The sequence below is a fragment of the Lycium barbarum genome, chromosome 4, assembly GCF_019175385.1.
Source record: "Lycium barbarum isolate Lr01 chromosome 4, ASM1917538v2, whole genome shotgun sequence".
NCBI classification, from domain to species: domain Eukaryota; kingdom Viridiplantae; phylum Streptophyta; class Magnoliopsida; order Solanales; family Solanaceae; genus Lycium; species Lycium barbarum.
The window spans coordinates 13650356-13668522 of NC_083340.1; the positions used below are offsets into that span (position 1 = coordinate 13650356).

An 18167-nucleotide genomic window follows, 5' to 3' on the forward strand; every position below is an offset into this window, starting at 1 on the left:
AAAACCAAGAAATTTTTAGGGCAAAAATTAAAGACCACCGCAGCGAAGGGCAATCTTACAAATTGTCCCAACTGTTTTATATACACACTTGTACACAATTTCTGCCACGAATTTTCATTGACAATTAGAACCTAATTTTATGATTTGGTAAGTAAGACGTGTTGAAATCAAGTAGTCAATACTTTATATGCAAGTAAATATGAATTTGAATCTCGTAATTTGGAATATCCATGAGTCTTTCATTTTCAATTTTTAAAATTTGGCATTGCCGTTTCCAAATTGTCCATATCTGAAAAGGGAAACATATTTCTAGTGCGTGCTATTGACTGAAATTAGAAACGCATGAAAAGTTACAATACTTGACTTTTAGTTAATTCATATAGTTTCGTCCAACAAAATTATACTTCAATATAAAAAATATTTAATTGCACCCCGATTAATTAACAAGCTGAGCAATAACTATAAAGTCACAGATTAAAATTCGAATACTTATCACTTAACCAGATTAAATGATAATTATATATAAAATACATGTCTTTGTTCATTTGATTGGTGCAGAAAATTTTCCCCTCTTAGTACTTTGCTGCATAATTAAAGCTACATACTATCATGTTGCAATATAATTCCGAAATACAAACTCACGAGCATAAAATGAATGTAATTAATCTTTAGTGCTTGTGTATAAATTGTCTTGGGTAAAGACTTAAATTGAAATGCTTCTTGAACCTTGACAGTCAATATTGTTTTTAATTATAAAAACTAAATTCTTCTACTAACAATTCGCTTGTAGATTACATAAATCGTAGTTAAATTACCTTTTCTTTTCTTTTTCTCTTAAACATTCAATCATGTCTATAAACAAATTTGTTTTACCGGAGAACTTGTACGTTGGAGTAGCTAATTATTGGAATTAATAAGTTTATAAGTATTTGGAATAGATTTAATGATGGGACAACTTAATTACCCTATCAACATGGATTGTGATGGGGTGCTTCGGCGTCGTTCCACCTTTAATCGAAGGTCTTGGATTCAATCCTCTAGAATGAAAAAAATCTTGTTGGGAGCGCTGCCCCCGCAATGGGCCCTGCAACCTGCATCTTGCAACACATGATTCGAATTTAGTCCGATCAGGCCCTAATAAAGATACCGAACACCATATTCAGTAGAAAAGAAAAAAGGAAAAAGGAGTGTAGGCTATTAAAAGGGCTAGGTTCCAAAATTAACGAGAATTTGGTTCACACACACCGCGTGACGATAACATGCTGCCTTTTGTCCTTTACCCTCTTAAGAAATTCCCCGCTACCAACAAACTCTTTGACTTTCTGCCCCATGTATATATGTAATATAATATAATATATTTATGTATATGAAAACAAAACAAAAAAATGTTTTCCAATTCATTACCCTTTTTCCCGCCTTCACATGCAAAATTATATCTCTCTTAACTTTATTGCCTTTTCTTCTCATTTAAATTTCCTCTATAAAATTATTAAGTAAAGTGTGTTTCTTTGACTACCATTCCCAAAAGTCCTTGGTGGGACTTCCCAAAATTATACAAACCCCAAGCAAACATTTGTTTAAGTATATTTACGTGAATAATTAATTTTTTTTATCGCATATTGTATAATATTCCTCGTATTTCTGAAAGTTAAATCAGTTCATTTTTATTTTAATTTGAAAATAAATCAAATAAATAACATTTCCAATAACCTTTAAATAGGAGTATAAGATTTCATTCAAATATGACACCTAAAGCAATATTGGGACCAAAAATAATGACACCTAAAGCAATACATGTCCTTTTTATCTGTTTTTTAAGCCAAAAGGGTCAATCTAAAATATTTGTTGCTTCAAGATGGCCCACCAAAAAAATTCAACTTCACCCTTCTAAGTTGTAATTATTAATTACTAAAATAAAACATATTAGTGGAATACCTCTTATGATTCCATAAAATAAAAATATTAGAATGAAAAATAAAATACATAAATTAAATAAAAGGAATAATATTGATGATAAGGTGACAAAATCTAAACTCGTTACACTGTTTTTAAAATTTTATTGAGTCGTTCCCAGTAGCACGTAAAACAAAATTTTCTTTACTCCTGATTTGATTATTAAAGTAACACACTAATACTCCTATAGCTATAAGTACTCTCTCCGGATAAAAAAGAGTCTCAACTTAGTCATTTGCACACCCCTTAAGAAAATATTAAATCATAGCCAAAAATAAAATAATTTGACTAAACTATCCCTAATTAAATAAGTGTTGGGATTTTGCCACTTAATAATGATAAATTTGAAAAAATAAAATTAATTCTCTCTTGATTTAATCAGTACACATTCTTTTTGAATAAAAAAATAAGGAATAAGTGAACACTCTACAGGGTACTAACTTTTACTATCAATGAATATTGAGATAAACGAGAAACAGCACAAGGGGTAACTAGACCTCCAATGTTGCTCCTCTAAGGCCTCATTTGTTTGCACTTAATGGAAGTCTGAATCTGAATGGTTCAGATCTTAGGTCATTAAGTGAATTTGTTTACATTAAGATCTAAGCACTTATTTGGTCTGAATAGGTCTTAATCATTAAGATCTTGAACAAAGTCTTAACATCATTAAGAGGTATTTTGCATAGATAATTTTCACCACCGACTCCACCCCTTACTCCCACTACCCTTTACTACCCTACCACCACCACCCCCAAAACCCTCCCACCCAACCTATCAACCACCCCACCCCCTAAAAACCCCACCACCACTATAAATATCTCCATCATTACTAGTAAACGTAAATGTTTCATTTTTTTATCAAATAATTTTTTTATTTTATTAATTTGTATTTATTTTCTAATAATTAGTTACCTTTTTATTTGAATTATATATTTATTATGTTTAAATAAATACATTATGCATATTCAGATGCTGAAAAAACAAATCGTATTAATCATTCAGTGTTCAGATCTAGAGATAACATCTTAATCATTCAGATGTGCATTCAGATTCAGACGTCTTAATCTTAATGAAAACAAATGAGGCCTAACTCTAGAAAATGTTCCGTTTAATTAATTTTCAAACGCCATTTTTTTACTAATATTTATTGCACTTGATATTAGTTTTATTTAATCTAGTATTCAATAAATATATAGTTGTAATCACAAATTAGTTGAGTAGCTATGTATAAATGAGCTATCAACTCTGCTCCTTTTAGGTCGACTTTGTTTTGATATTGAATATTTTATCATTTAAGGTATTTATACTCTGTATCTCATACATATCCCCATATTACTCTACCAGTTTTTAATATGACTTAGTAGGGAGCGCTTCCTTCCAAATGGGAATTTATGGGGCGCGAATCCAGAAATATAGTTGGACTCCAATGCAGGTACCGGACATCGGGTGAGAAACCTCAAAAAAATCTTTAATATGGCTAACCACTTATTGGACAATGGGCATAATGTAAGTTTTAATGTTAAACCAAACTATGTCTTAAATCATATTAGTAAATATTGATATGGATCGTTTTCTTCCTTTATGTAAAGTTCTTAACGAAGGCATTATTATAAAATATGTAGATTTGTAAGTTAATTTCTTAAGATAATTATTAGATTTTAAATGTAACTATCGTCTTTTTGCGAAGGATTTGACGTTTATAAGTTTTTGCTTTCTATAGTAAATAAGTAGAAAAAATCTATCAAACCTAAAATGTAGTGATGCCACTAACGAAAGTAGAAAAAATCTATTAAACCTAAAATGAAGTGATGCCACTAAACGAAACTTTGAACGGAAAGGGATAGGAAAAAGGTTTTAGCGAGCCTCTCTCTAGTGACTTTTTGGAAAAGGTTTTAACTCACATTTTACCAAATTATGTGCATTAGAAAGGGAGGAAATGACTCTAGATTATAAAAGTAATGCTTCGAACTAACATGTTCAATTGGAGTTGAGCAATAAGTTTAAGGGACAACTCAGTAAGGTTCATTCGATTGAATTGGATAATACCGTGCATACGTGATCTGGTTATTACAGTGTGGTAATGAAGTTGAACTCCATCAATATGCTATCAACATGAACTTCAACAAGGACGATTAAGTCCTAAGAGGGGATGATTGTGAGGAATGTTGCTGAGTCGTTGGATGAACAAATAAAAGGAGCAAAATGTTTGACAAGCTTCTCCCGAGGAAGCTATAAGACAATGTTAATCTACAATTCACTTAGAATCTTACCTCCTTTGGATAAAAAAGAGTGTTCACTTAGCCTTTTTTAATTTTTATCAAAAAGAGTGTCCATTTATCAAATCAAGAAAGGATTAATTTTATTTTTCCAAATTTGCCCCTATTAAATGTTATGTGATCAAATCCAATACATATTTAATTAGAGACAGTTTAGTCAAAATACCTATTTTTATCTAGGAGTTAATATTTTCTTAAGGGGTGTGCAAATGACTAAGTGGACATTTTTTTTTTATCCGGAGGGAGTACATTAGAAAGAGTGGGGAAGGTCCTGAACTATAAGGGGTCGTTTGGTGCATGGTATAAGCTGGGATATCCCACCATTAATTTTTTGTACGATGTCAGGATAAATTTGTACCTTCTACCAAACATCGTACAAAATGAAGTACAATCCTAAGAATGAGATATCCCACTTTATCCCACTAACCTTGGGATTATTTTATCCCACTAACCTTGAGATTATTTTATCCCATCTCTCAGATGGGATTAGTTTGTCCCGAAATAATTTAGTCTGCGTACCAAACGACCCCTAAGAGTAAGATTTAGAATGTAGCACACTTTTAAGCTCATTAGTGAGTGTGAGGACAAACCAACAAATATATTAGGTTCATTAAATTAAAGGTTCTTCAAGCCTCGCTAACACATACTCCCTCTGTTCACTTTTACTTATTCAGTATTTTTAAAATAGATTTTTACTTTTACCTGTCACTTTTAGCATATCAAGAAAAGATAATTTATTTTTTTCTATTTTACCTTTTGTATTAATTACTCACTTCAAATCATTTTTCAAATCTAATAAAAATATGCATCAATTAATATGAGTACGTTAATAAATTATGTACTCTATTTATTATTTCTTAAATAGTGTGAAAAGTTTAAAATAAATAAGTAAAAGTGAATGAAAGGAGTACAAGAATTGAGATTCGCATCCCTAACCATCTTAAAAATTTGAAGCGCTTAACTAGCGGACTAAGAAGAACCATATGACCAATGAATATCATTTTTTACTATTGATTTATATATATATAAATTATTCCAACAAAGCGGTATCAAATGGCAACTCAAAAATATTTTAATTGAATAGGCAGTAAATGAATGACAACAATCTCAAAGGGCAAAAAAGTCATAACAGAGGAATACAACTCAGTTTTTTTACTCCTGTCATCCTGTCATAGAGGATATCGACTAGAAAACAGTATCAATTTGGACTTGACCTTTATGATTTTATTTTTTACAAAAATACAAAAGAAAAACCAATAGTCAGACTCAGTCACCCAAAAAAACAACGATAAAGACAAAAGCACTCCATAAAGACAGAAAATGTCCCTCGATTCCCCACGTTGACCCTACCCTCCCTTCTTTAAAGCCCCACATTCTCCTCTCAACATCCCTCATTCTTTTATTTCTCTATACCCAAATTCGTAATTTCACCCATAAATCCCCCCACCCCTATGGCTCCTACGTGGACTTTCAATGCCCCCATTTCCAGGTCAGCTAAAACTTTTCCCCAAAAATGAAGAAAAACATTTAAATACACTCTGTTCTCATATTCAGTTCTTAAATTTATTGGGATATTTTATTTAAACACTCAAATTAATTTTTATTTTAATTAAACATTTCAACTCATAAGAAAGTATTTTAATTAGATATTTTCACTTCAAATTTTAAATTTTTTTTGTATGTGTATTTTCATTCATCTATTAGATAGTTAAGTTAATAATACAATAATCATCGCCTTTGATTATATGCAATAAGTAGTAAAACCCACGACATATTCTACTTGAGGTCGATACGTATAATTAAAGGAGATAACATATTTATATAATTAACTTAACTAACTATAGACGAATGAAAATACACACGAACCCTATTTTAAAGTTTGACCAGAAAATATCTAAATGAAACTCTTTATTAAAAATTAAGGTTTTCAATTACAATTAAACTTAGTTGTCTAAAAAGAATATCTCGACAAGTTTAAAGGGTTAGCTATGTACTGAGTATTAAACTTTTTTTTTTTTCTTTTTCCGTCTACTATGGTCTATTGTTAAAAAACTGAAACAAAATAAAAAAACAGAGGTCGTCTTCTCCTCCCTTTTTCTTCTTTTTTTCAAATTATATCCCTTTTAACTTCATCAGCTTTCTCTCACTATATATCTCTCTCTTTCAAAAAACAAAATCCATTAAACTTACACAACTCTTTAACCCTTTTTCTTGTTCAACAAAACCCAAGTTTCCTTTTTTTTTTTTTTTTTCCAGATATAGAGAAATATTTGTTGTATATAGAGTTGAGTAGGGTGGTGGGGGGAGGTTGAAATGAATCGAATGTGATGGGAGGAGGTTTTTCACAGTTGTTTCCTTGTTTAAACCGGGCTGAACCGGAAGTAATCTTTACAACCGGTGAACCGCTTGATGAAACCCTTGGTCATTCTTTCTGTTATGTAAGGTCATCTGCCCGGTTTATTTCTCCTACTCATTCAGATCGATTTGTTTCTCCTTCTCACTCACTCCGGTTCGATGAACCTGCTCCTGTACGGGCTAAACCGGCCGGTTTAGTAGCAGAAACCGGGTTTCGTGCTATTTCTGGTGCTTCCGTTAGTGCTAATACTTCTACTCCTAGAACTGTCCTTCAACTTGACAATTATTACGAGGATGCCACTGACAGTAATAAAGGGAGTGTTGTTAATGGGTTTGAAAGTACGTCGTCGTTTAGTGCTTTACCTCTTCAACCCGTGCCACGTGGCGTTGTCGGAGTTGGAACTGAACCGTCCGGTTTTTTCATGTCCGGTCCGATTGAGCGTGGTGCGTTATCTGGACCGCTTGATAATACTACTACGGCCGGTTCAGAGAGTAACCGGGTTCCTTTTTCAGCTCCGTTAGGTGGTGTTTATGTTAAAAAAAGGAGAAAAAAGGGTATTTCGGGTATTAAAAAAGCGTTTTACAGGAATTTTTCGGAAAAGAAACGACCGTGGGTAGTGCCTGTGAGGAATTTTGTTAGTGGGGGTAAAAAGGAGAGTAGTAATGTTGAGTGTACACAGGATTCAGATTTGCGTAGCGAAGAATCGAATGTGCAATGGGCATTGGGTAAAGCGGGTGAGGATCGTGTACATGTGGTTGTATCGGAAGAACATGGTTGGCTGTTTGTTGGAATATATGATGGTTTTAATGGCCCTGATGCGCCTGAGTTCTTGATGAGTAATTTATACAAAGCTATGTATAAAGAATTGGAAGGTTTATTTTGGGATAGTGAAGATAATAATACTCAAGGGGCAAATTTAAATCAAGAAAGGGGATTAATTGCTGAGAATTCGAGCATACTCGATTCTAATCAAGCATCCGGGACAACTATTAGTGAAAATGAGGTGAATTTGGTTAGAAGGCCGTCAAAGAAGGTGACGTTTGAATCGGGGGAGATAGAAGTTAGGAGGAGGAGATTGTGGGAATTTTTAGCGGAAGAGGATCCGGAAGACGGGCTTGATCTTTCGGGTTCGGATAGATTTGCGTTTTCGGTAGATGATGCGTTGAGTGTAAATAGTGCTGGTTCAGCGGTGAATAGGAGGTCGTTGCTGTTGTCGAAATTGAAACATGGGTTGTTAAGTAAGCGTAAAGAGAGTAGTAGGAAGTTGTTTCCGTGGAAATTTGGGTTGGAAGCTAAGGAGAAAGTCGAAGAGGAGGAGGAGGAGAATAGAGTTGAGGAGGAAAGGACTAGTAGTAGAAATGAGAGGAGGCGAAAGACGGGTCCGGTTGATCATGAGTTGGTTTTGAGGGCAATGTCTAGGGCTCTTGAAGTTACTGAGTTGGCGTACTTGGATATGACGGATAGAGTTCTTGATCGATATCCCGAGCTAGCACTTATGGGGTCTTGTTTGTTGGTTGCTTTAATGAGAGATGAAGACGTGTATGTAATGAATTTAGGAGATAGTCGGGCTATTGTAGCAAAATATGAGTCTGAGGAGGGTAGTTCTGCTTCAAAATCCAAAGTTCCGTCTAATGGCGAATTGGCTGTTGAGGGCATTGTTGAAGAATCCACGAGTACCTTCAATGAGGAGAACAAGGTGACAAATGAGGCACCTGGTCCGAGTATGAAGCTGACTGCATTGCAATTATCCACTGATCACAGCACTAGTATTGAAGAAGTAAGGTTCCTTAGTTCCTTTATCAGTTATTTATGATGCTTGATTAAATGTCTGAAATTAAATGTAAGATCAAATATTTCTTGCGATAGAATTTTGAAGCAAAGTGGTTGATTTAATGTAGCGGGCGATGCGATTTAACTTGGATAAATTTCCAAATAGGAACTTTGATGGCTGCTTTGTCTTAAAGTTCTATCTGTAGAGATATACTATGCATCTGTCTGACTTATTGTTGACTTGTTGGTCACTAATTCTTGATCTAAGTGTATTCAATTCTTAAATGTCAGGATTGGTTTGCTGGTATAGGCATCTAAGAAAGACTTCTGTTGACTTCCAAGGTTCTTCGTACTAATTCACCACTTTTCACTAATGTTGACAATCTGAAAATAGATCTCCCATAGCATTAAGTTGCTTCTTCTAGAACTCAGTGCAAAACGAAAGCCAAATTAACAAACCCAAAGGAGGGGGGGAAGGGGGTAGGAGTCGGTGCATAAGAATGAGAAGAGAGGAAGAGGGGTGCATAGCATATCTTTTTTCTTCAACATTCATTTGTGGGAGCTTTGTTACCTCCTGTTTCTTCCTATTGAAAGAATCTAGATCTAGGCAAGTGCAAATAATTTGTGTCCAATTTGATGTTTACAAATTTGTCAAGTGGTATTTACTTTTCCTTTCTAATTAGGTGCAATTAGAGTTGCAGCTTACCAACTTAGCAGATTGTTTAATGAATTAGCTATCGTAAAGTTGTAAACTGCATCTATTGCACTTATCTCAAAGATATTGGCCATACTACTTGTTATAAACTGCATCCAGTGATGATCAATTTGAAGTTACAGCATACCAACTCAGCAGATTGTTTAATGAACTAGTTATCATAAACCACATTTATTGTCTCTTATCTCAAAGATGTTGTCTCTGCTACTTGTTATAAACTACATCCAGTGACCATCAATCTTACTTCTAATCAGCTGGAATCTGACATGACCATTAGTAGCGACTATATTGTCTGCAATTTTAGATTATGTGACTATGAGTGTCAGTTTTATATGGCTAGAATAGCTCACTTGGTGTCAATGTGTGGGAATTTTTTAAATCTGATGTTTATGGTTGGATTGAATTGTCTGCATAACTAGGGTGTTTTCTTGTCATATGCTGCCTTTTGATTTTTGTCATGCTGATGATAGTGCAGAATCTTATTGTATTTAAATGATTTGATAACAAAAAGAGTGTTAAGCAAGTTCTTTGTATTTTGAGACCTGCCAACACCTGGTTGTCTTAATTGGAGGAAGACAAAGGATTAAGGAACCTGGAAAATTAACCAGTATGTGCACATTGACCATGTTACATGCTGAACAAGAAGTCTAGATACCCTCTTGCGAATTACAAATTGTGTTGCATTTACTCGTATAATCTCTATTACCACTAATTTACTTCAAAATAGTATGGCTATGTCTTTCTGCCTATTTAAGCAATTACATTGAGAGCATAATTTACGGTTTCAACTTCTAATCCTTGTAATTGGAGATAACCCACTGATCCAAATTTGATGGATTATCTGCGACGGCTTGAAAACAATGGAAATTAACTTGCGCCTCTGCAGCTCTTATGGGATGGCCATAGTGAGATACAAGGGCTCTGCTTCAGCGTTTACTGTTCCCTTGAATTTTAGAAATTACTGTTCTATCTAGAATTGTAGCAGTTTGTGCAGTGCACCTTCTAGTTTTACAAACAATTTTATGGTGAATCTCTACCGATCTACTTGTGGAACAGTACAAACTAACAAATATGAAAACTTAAAAAAGCTACTAGAAGAGTCTAAAGGACTAAAGGAGAACTCTCGTTCAAGAAAACCAGCATGTGTTTGTGCAATAATTAGAGAGCATCTGTTGTACAGTGTACACTGATGATGGATAGACCTGCTGATGCAATTGCGTGAAAGTTGGCTTGCATGCTTATCATGTTGAGGAATTAAATAGAGCATGATATGTAAATACATGGGTTGCAGATAGGGAGCAGGATGATATGCTTTTCTAGTATATTCTGGAAATTGTGCTCTTCAGGTCACGTTTCCTAGTTTTTTTTTTTTTGATGAAGTAATGTGTTTCATTAACAAAAAGCATCAAGTAGATGACTGTGTTTCCTAGTATTATTCACATACATTTAAAAACAAGTTTGATGACTTCCCCCTCTACCTACCTGCTATGAGGTGTATGTTTTTGTTCGACTTTGTTGTGCTATGTATAGTTTTATGGTTACAAGACATCAATGATGAAACTAGTCTTCTTATGCCGATTGCTATAATGTTACTTGCTATTTCCTATAGCATATATCTTTCTGCTTATGCTTTAACAAGAACTGGTTCTTGAACTGATTTTTTCCTCTGACAATTTCAGGAAGTTATTAGAATTAAGAGTGAGCACCCAGATGACAGCAATTGCATTGTCAATGATCGAGTAAAAGGTCGTTTGAAGGTCACTCGTGCTTTTGGTGCAGGCTTCCTCAAACAGGTTGGTCTTCACTTCTCTTTCTTCTTCCTGGTGTCTAATCCCAAAATCTCCTCCTTTGCATTAAATTTCACAGTTTGAACGCTCGTCTTAAACATGCATACAGAGCTCCTTCTTTGACATATTGCCATCTTGTGCAACTACTTTCATGTGTCCTCTGTGCTGTATAATACACATCTTTCCATTTATACTGACTGCATTTTTAATAAGGACTTGTGCATATTTGCTGTAGCTATTTGGATGCACAATTGAAGAGCTACATAATTTTTAAACATTTTTGTTGCTAGTCCCCCTAATATTTTAGAATATATGTTCGTGCAGCCTAAATTCAATGATGTATTGCTAGAAATGTTTCGGAATGTGTACATTGGAAATGCTCCTTACATTTCTTCTACACCTTCGTTGCGCCACCATAGACTCTGTCCAGGGGATCAGTTTTTGGTGCTCTCCTCTGATGGCTTATACCAATACTTGAGCAATGAAGAGGTGGTCTCTCATGTGGAGAATTTCATGCAGAAATTTCCAGATGGAGATCCTGCTCAACACCTGATTGAGGAGCTTTTACTCCGTGCAGCCAAGAAAGCTGGTAATTCCTCTGTCCACTCTCCCCGTGCAGAGTTAAGAATAAACTGTAGCCTTTTGTTTTTGGTAATTTTATGACCTTGCTTTATTTGTTTCTGAGCACTCTGAGTTCTTGCTATGAGAATTTTATCTGCTAAAGCAGTAAGATATTTTTTGGTCCTGTTAGACAACTTGCTGTTATAATTCTTTTTGAGCTGTAAAAGAGGTAATTTTAAATTAAATCAGCACTAAGATAGTTCCTTCTTTTTAACAGTGAACGGAACCTACGGAGTCGATCAGAAATTCTGCCTCCTGAACACACTCTTTTCTACTTAAAAAATACAACAACAGAATACAACCACTCTTAATCTTTAGTATGGAATTGGGGCGTCCTTAAAAACATCTTCGATTTCTTTCCTTCCAAATGGTCCACCAAATACACACAGGAATTGTGTTCCACATTATCTAACAAGCTTTACTTGATCCATTAGAACTCCAGCTGTTTAGTAATTCTGAAGTGGTTCCTGGCATGATCTAAGCAATGCCACAAATGCCCAGGAAGATTCCAGAGCTGTCTTGTTGTAGAACAATGCAGAAACAAATGACTGATACTTTCCGCTTCTTTTCCACAAAGGTAGCATCTATTACACAATTGGATCCCTCTCCTCTGTAGATTTTCTTGCATGAGACATGCCTGATGAACAACCATCCAAGAGAAACCAGCTAATTCTTGATCCCTCTCTACCCCCATTAGCAGGGTAAAGCATGCTCTTCATCCAATTAACATGCAACCCAGATAATGGCTCAAACCAAGTCTATATTAGCCTTACAGTTACCAATTTCAAAAAAAAAAAAAAATGTCTAGATTGGCCTTTGGTGTCACAGATGCTGCTCATCCGCATCACATAACATAAAGTGTAATCGACTCATCGGTGTGTAATAAATGGGATATTCTGGGAGAGTTGCATCTGCCACAGATCTTGCTTTTTTCTATTAGTCATTTCTCTTTATTAGATGGGGACAGCAAAATTGTTCCACTTCGGACGCCATAGGCAGTAACACACAATTATGTCTAATATTGCTTAATTTCAATTCAATGACGGATTATGTGCCATACCGTAATTTCTATTAACTACAACAACAACAACAACATCCCAGTGAAATCCCACATCGTAGGGTCTGGGGAGGGTAGAGTGTACGCAGACATGACTCCTACCAAGGTAGGACGGCTGTTTCTCTTCTCTAGATTTGAATAGCCTCTTTTGATATTTGCACTGCTGATTAATTCGGGAATTAGCTAGTTAAAAAATTCCTTTACTTTCTAAAATATTGTTTTGAACCATTTTACTAATCGTAGAGCTTAATAGAGCAGGATCATTCCTCACCTTGGTGTTTTGGTTTGACAAGTATTGTGAGTTGTCTCGTATGAATGGAAAAAGGGTCTTTCTGCACTTGTGCTCTTTAGTCTTAGTAAAAATGCTCCTTGCCCCTTGGAAAAAGCCCAAGCTCATATCTTCTGCTTAACATTCCTGGCAAATATAGAAATAAATCAATTTCAGGCCTGAAAGTTCTCTCCTTTTCCTTTGCACTTGCATTCTGCAACTTTTGCAGTTATGTACTGGTCTTTTAGGTTGCGTTTATCTGAAGTGATCGAAAAGATAAGTTTGGAACTCAGTTTTTGAGTTTTCAGGAAGCGCTAAAAGAGTTTGATTTTTTTCTTTAAAACTACAAGGAATCAAGCAAACCATATGCTTGATTTTGTGTTGTTACTACACTAATTGGTGGGAATGGGTCTGGCCATTCGAAATTTAAGAAGCTTGGGTATTATATTACCTTTTGTGATTGTGTTTCCTATGCAGCAGTTCAGAATTCTCTTCACCTCTGCATTTTTTGGGTAAAAAAAGAATGCATGCTCCCCTCAAACGGAGCATGCTATTTCACGGGTTTACTGTGGCTTTGGTCTTAGTTATCCCTTCCCTTCTCACGCCTACGCTCATCTTTCACTTGTCAACTGGGGGCACTCTTGGGCTTTGGAATTCTATTACTTTCATGCTTAAGGTTGTTCCCAACACGTTGAGGTCATGTCTTCTGCTGCAAATGGGTTGGACCGTCTCACTAAATTTAAAAAGCTTTGAGTACCGTGTTTCCTTATGTGATTGTGTAGCTAGCTGCAACACTTTAGAAATTTGCTTCATCTTTGTGTTTTAAAATAAAAATAAAAAAATCAATGCATGTTTTGAATATGTTGCATTTATGTGAGTCACGTTAGCAACTACTTTCGCGGGCTTACTGTGGCTGTGGTCTTAGTTATATGTGCAATGATCTTAGTTATATGCATCACCTCTTACGCCTAAGCTCATCTTTCACTTATCTACTGTGTGCACTCCTGGGTTTCTGGGACACTATTAGTGGCATGTTTATCTAAGCTTTGTATAGGAATATGAAGACACATAAATGCTTAGGCTCCATTTTTCACAATTATATTCTTGGCAGCTTCATTATACTACATATGATTTTATTTCTCTACCTTGCCATTGTATGGATCTTAGTGGTTGAGTAAGTCTTTTAAATATGGTGAACCTTGCTTTCATGGTTATCTTAAGTGGATTTAATTTCGGCTGCAGGAATGGAATTGCATGAATTGCTGGATATCCCTCAAGGAGATCGCAGGAAGTACCATGACGATGTTACTGTTATGGTGATATCTCTTGAAGGAAGAATTTGGAAGTCGTCAGGGAAATACCTTTGAGTTTTTACAACTGTTGGCATCTGTGCCAGCAATGTTATCCATGTGTAATGCTGCTGCAATTTTGATCTTTTGAGTTGAGATCTTGGGTAACAGCGGGGAAGCTGGATAATCTCCCAGTTTCTTGGGCGTTTTGAGGATCATTTGAAGTCAACAGAAGCACAGTGGTCTGCTTATCCTCTTGACAAACAGCCAAAACTAGTGCTAGATATTGGGGAAGGCTCAGTGAAAGTAGAATTTCTGTAGTTGGGACTGCTCTGTTAGAAAGAAAGAAACAGGACCTTTTTTATTTATTTCCTTTTCTAGATTTTGCATAGAGGATACTTTCATTCATTCAAGTTCGTTTTTTCTTTCTTTTCTTCTTTTGTTCATCCTCATTTCTACTTTTTACAGCTTGTAATCAGGTTGGTGGCTTAGTTACAGAGCGTTAGGCGATAATCTGTATTTTGGAGGTGGATTTCCACCAATGCGGTTTACAGAAGAGAATTGTTGTTGATACCCTTGTGTAAAGTTCATCTTACAAATGGGGCATTGGGAAAGAAACACTTAGATATCTTTATGCATATAAATTCAGTACTTTCAATTTAAAGGTAACTGGCAACATAATTTCAGTTACCTAAAGTACATCAATCCAGTTTAATTAAAAGGCATAATACTAATTAGTAATTTCAACTAAGTAAAAAAATATGATTTTATGCAGTTGCAGCTGCCTTTGATTGGACCCATGAAACTACATCTTCACGAGTTGCAATGAAGAAACCAGCCTTCTCTTCACTCTGTCTGAAAGGAGCAGCAAGTTTCTCCACATGAGATGCAAAGGCATTTGCCAAACCCTGTGAGAACCTGTGTGTCCCAGCTCCTGTGTTTGCTGATAAAACTTCCGGCAATTGCTCTTCGCTTTGCACAATCCTAGCAAGTGTTCTCATCCATTCTTCAAATGCAGTTTGAGCTGCACCAACAGATAGTGCTCGGACGTTCAATCTCCATTCCTCTGGTGTCTTAGTATGTAAACCTGGATACAATCCATATACAGTTCCTAAATACAGAAGCTCGTGAGCCCTCTCTGCACGATTTCTGTTTCTGGATATATCAATTAGACAATTACAGAAAGGCCTTCTTGCATCATCTGATGTATTAGTCAGTATGGACCTGAACTCTTCTTTCACAATTTCATAGCTAGTGCTCTCATCTTCTAGCATCTTGACAAAGGTTACCAATCTCGGGTTAGCTTGTTGTAAACAAGCAAGGACCTTATCTGCATCGTCGCCCTTGCAATAGGACACAACCGAGAGCAAGCACCCACAAAGTCTGTCATCTGGCTTGACTCCTCTCTGTACTGAAACTTCAAACACCTTAACCAAATCATCTATCCTCTTTGCTCTTCCAAAACACTGAACCAAACAAGTGCATCCCATAACGTTAACCGGGATCCCTACTTTAGACATTTCCTCAAACAAAGCCATAGCTTTCTCTGCATTTCCAACACTTCCATATATGTTAAGCATTGCTGTATAGCTCCAACTATCAAGTCTACAATGCTCCGACTTCCTCATATCATCAAACAACGTCTCGGCCTCTTCCTCCAACCCAAGATCAGCACACATACTCAACAATGTATTGTACAAAATGAAATCCATAGGCCATCCATTTGATTTCATTCTTTCCCAAAGGTCCAAAGCATCTCTAGCCCACCTTGCCTTACCATAAATCTTGATCAATGCCGTTAACGTCTTCGCGTCCGGGCTAAGCCCTGAATCCACCATTTCCTCAAACAAACTCCTAGCCAAACCAGGCTTCCCAGCTTTCCCCATTGCTTCTAACAATGTGTTATACACAACCAAATTGGGCTGCACTTCAAGTGACTTCATTTCTTGCAACACAAACCTAATACCATCATAATCCCCAGCAGCACCAAACACTTTAGCCAACACAGCAAAAGCAACAGCGTCTGGGGTCCAACCACTAGCTCTCCCTCTCTCATACAAACTCATCACTTCCTCAACTTTCCCTAACTGAGCATACACATCAAGAACTGCAGAATAAGTAACTTCATCAGGCATTAAACCAGTCTTATACATCCTTTCAAACCACTCAACTGCCTTATCAAAAAGATTACACCTTTTAGCACAAGTGATAATAGTAGAATAAGTAATATTATCAAGCTCAATCCCACTTTCAATCATCTCGAAAGCTAAGTCCTCTATCTGCTGAAATTGCCTACCAAACCTCAAAGACTTCATAGCAACATTATAAAAGATAGTTTCAAGAGGAAACAAATTTTGGGTCTTGATCCAATTCAAGAAAAGAATACTTTTTTGCCATGGTCTTAAACTATTAAGCACCAACAAGGCATTATCTCTAGTAGGTGGATGCGGGATATCTTCAAGAACAGCCAAGAAAGCATCATTAGAGAAATGACACTCACTTAACCTCCTGGCAAAATTTTTAAGGTCTCTAATTTGAGGGTTATAATTGTAAGAAGATCTTTTTTGACGTTGTAAAGATAGAACAGAAGGTTTAGGCCTAGTGGGGTTGACCCAAGTGGACTTTGGTTTAGAAAGAATTCTTGGTTGGTTTGGGGGGTCATCAAGAATGGTGTTGGAAAGTGGCTTTAGTTGTTCAGAAAGAGATGGTTTTTTTCTTGAAGAATCTACATCAAGATTTACATTTGGTTTTGGAGATTTTGAACTAGAATTGCAAAAAATAGTGAATCTTTTGATGTGTAATCTTGATGATTTGGAAGAAGAATAACCATATGGGAGTTTTGTATCTGAGGTGTAAGGTATGCTGCAATGGATATCTAAAGCAGTAGAGAATTTTGCAGCCATATTTGGAGAAAGATGGTGAATTTGGTTTGGGACTTCAATAGAAATGCATCTATATGGAATTTTGTGGATATTTTTAGTACCTTATCTGGATTTCAGTGTGCAGAATATTTTCTTCTCAAGGAAAACCCCCTATAGAGGCTAAAACCCTACTAGATCCTTCCTCCCCCCCTCTCCGCCCCCCCCCCCCCCCAAAAAAAAGGGTCATTTGCTCTTTTGTGCCTATTTTGTGCTGGTCTTTCATTTTTGTCCTTCAAATGGGCTGGTATTCATTTTTTTTTCTTTCCTTCAAAATCGAACTTATGCCTATAAGAACATAAGTTACGTGTCATGATATCCACAATTATGCCAGTTCTTTAATGGACTTATGCCCCTATAGGCATAAGATTTTGAAAAGGAACAATTAAAGACCAGCCCATTTGAAGGGCAAAATTAAAGACCAGTCCATTTGAAGGACAATCGTGCAATTACTTCAAATTAAATTTGGAACTTGGAAAATTGGGGCCGATTTGCACTATTTCCCTTCATACAGACTGGTCTTTAATTTTTGCCCCTCAATTCGCTGGTCTTTAATTTTTTCTTTTCGCTTAAAAAGGTGACCGAAAATACCCCAAGATTCTGAGTTCGAAACCCAGTAGAGTAAAAAATAATAATAATTTCGGAAACCTATGCCTAATCGGACGAAGTTACATAGAACTTATGCTGGAGACGACAGACTTTTCTTTAAGGAAGACCTTTAGTTATGCCTTAAGATAAGGTCTGCCGCATAAGGCAGACTTTTTGCAAAAGTCTTGCATTGCGAATTATTTATTTATTTTTACTGAACGGGGGTTTGAACCCAGAACCTCAAGGTATCTTCGGCCACTTTTTTAAGTGAAGGACAAAATTAAAGACCAGCAATTTGAGGGACAAAAATTAAAGACCACCCCAAAAGAAGGCCAATCCGCACAAAAAAAATGGACAATTGGATTTCTTTACTAAATGGGCTGTCTGGTGAATTTGTTAATGGGCCTGTAGTTTTTTCTATTGGGCTCTTCCTTCGGGGGCTAGTTTAGAGCTAAAACCCTACTAAATGCATCTATATTTACTCCTAATATGTTCAGCACATTAATATTACAATTGTTAACTAAGATGTTGGTCCAAACTGCATTACAGACAAACATCGGAGGAACTGC

General features: G+C 35.9%; 2 protein-coding genes across 3 annotated transcripts; one reads left to right on the forward strand and one right to left on the reverse strand.

Annotated features, from left to right (window-relative positions):
• Nucleotides 1-6272: 6272 nt before the first annotated feature.
• Nucleotides 6273-14663, forward strand: LOC132635265 (protein phosphatase 2C 29). Of its 2 annotated transcripts, XM_060351586.1 has the most exons (4): nt 6276-8362; nt 10750-10863; nt 11182-11446; nt 14046-14663. In XM_060351586.1, the coding sequence occupies exons 1-4, from the start codon at nt 6557-6559 to the stop codon at nt 14168-14170; spliced, it is 2310 nt and encodes a 769-aa protein (XP_060207569.1). In that variant the 5' UTR covers nt 6276-6556; the 3' UTR covers nt 14171-14663. The 2 variants fall into 2 exon arrangements, with proteins under 2 accessions (XP_060207571.1, XP_060207569.1); XM_060351588.1 differs by lacking the exon at nt 11182-11446 and having other exon boundaries at nt 6273-8362.
• Nucleotides 14664-14698: 35 nt separating this feature from the next.
• Nucleotides 14699-17113, reverse strand: LOC132635266 (pentatricopeptide repeat-containing protein At5g46580, chloroplastic). Its single transcript, XM_060351589.1, has one exon. The coding sequence runs from the start codon at nt 16993-16995 to the stop codon at nt 14860-14862; it is 2136 nt and encodes a 711-aa protein (XP_060207572.1). The 5' UTR covers nt 16996-17113; the 3' UTR covers nt 14699-14859.
• Between the last annotated feature and the right edge of the window lie 1054 nt (nt 17114-18167).

What these genes read in the sequence shown, in the direction of transcription:
- LOC132635265 (XM_060351586.1), top strand. Translation starts at nt 6,557, where the DNA reads ATGGGAGGAGGTTTTTCACAGTTGTTTCCTTGTTTAAACCGGGCTGAA. An exon ending in ACAGCACTAGTATTGAAGAA is followed by an intron (nt 8,363 to 10,749) that starts GTAAGGTTCCTT and finishes TGACAATTTCAG; the next exon opens with GAAGTTATTAGAATTAAGAG. An exon ending in CCGTGCAGCCAAGAAAGCTG is followed by an intron (nt 11,447 to 14,045) that starts GTAATTCCTCTG and finishes TTTCGGCTGCAG; the next exon opens with GAATGGAATTGCATGAATTG.
- LOC132635266 (XM_060351589.1), bottom strand. Translation starts at nt 16,995, where the DNA reads ATGGCTGCAAAATTCTCTACTGCTTTAGATATCCATTGCAGCATACCT.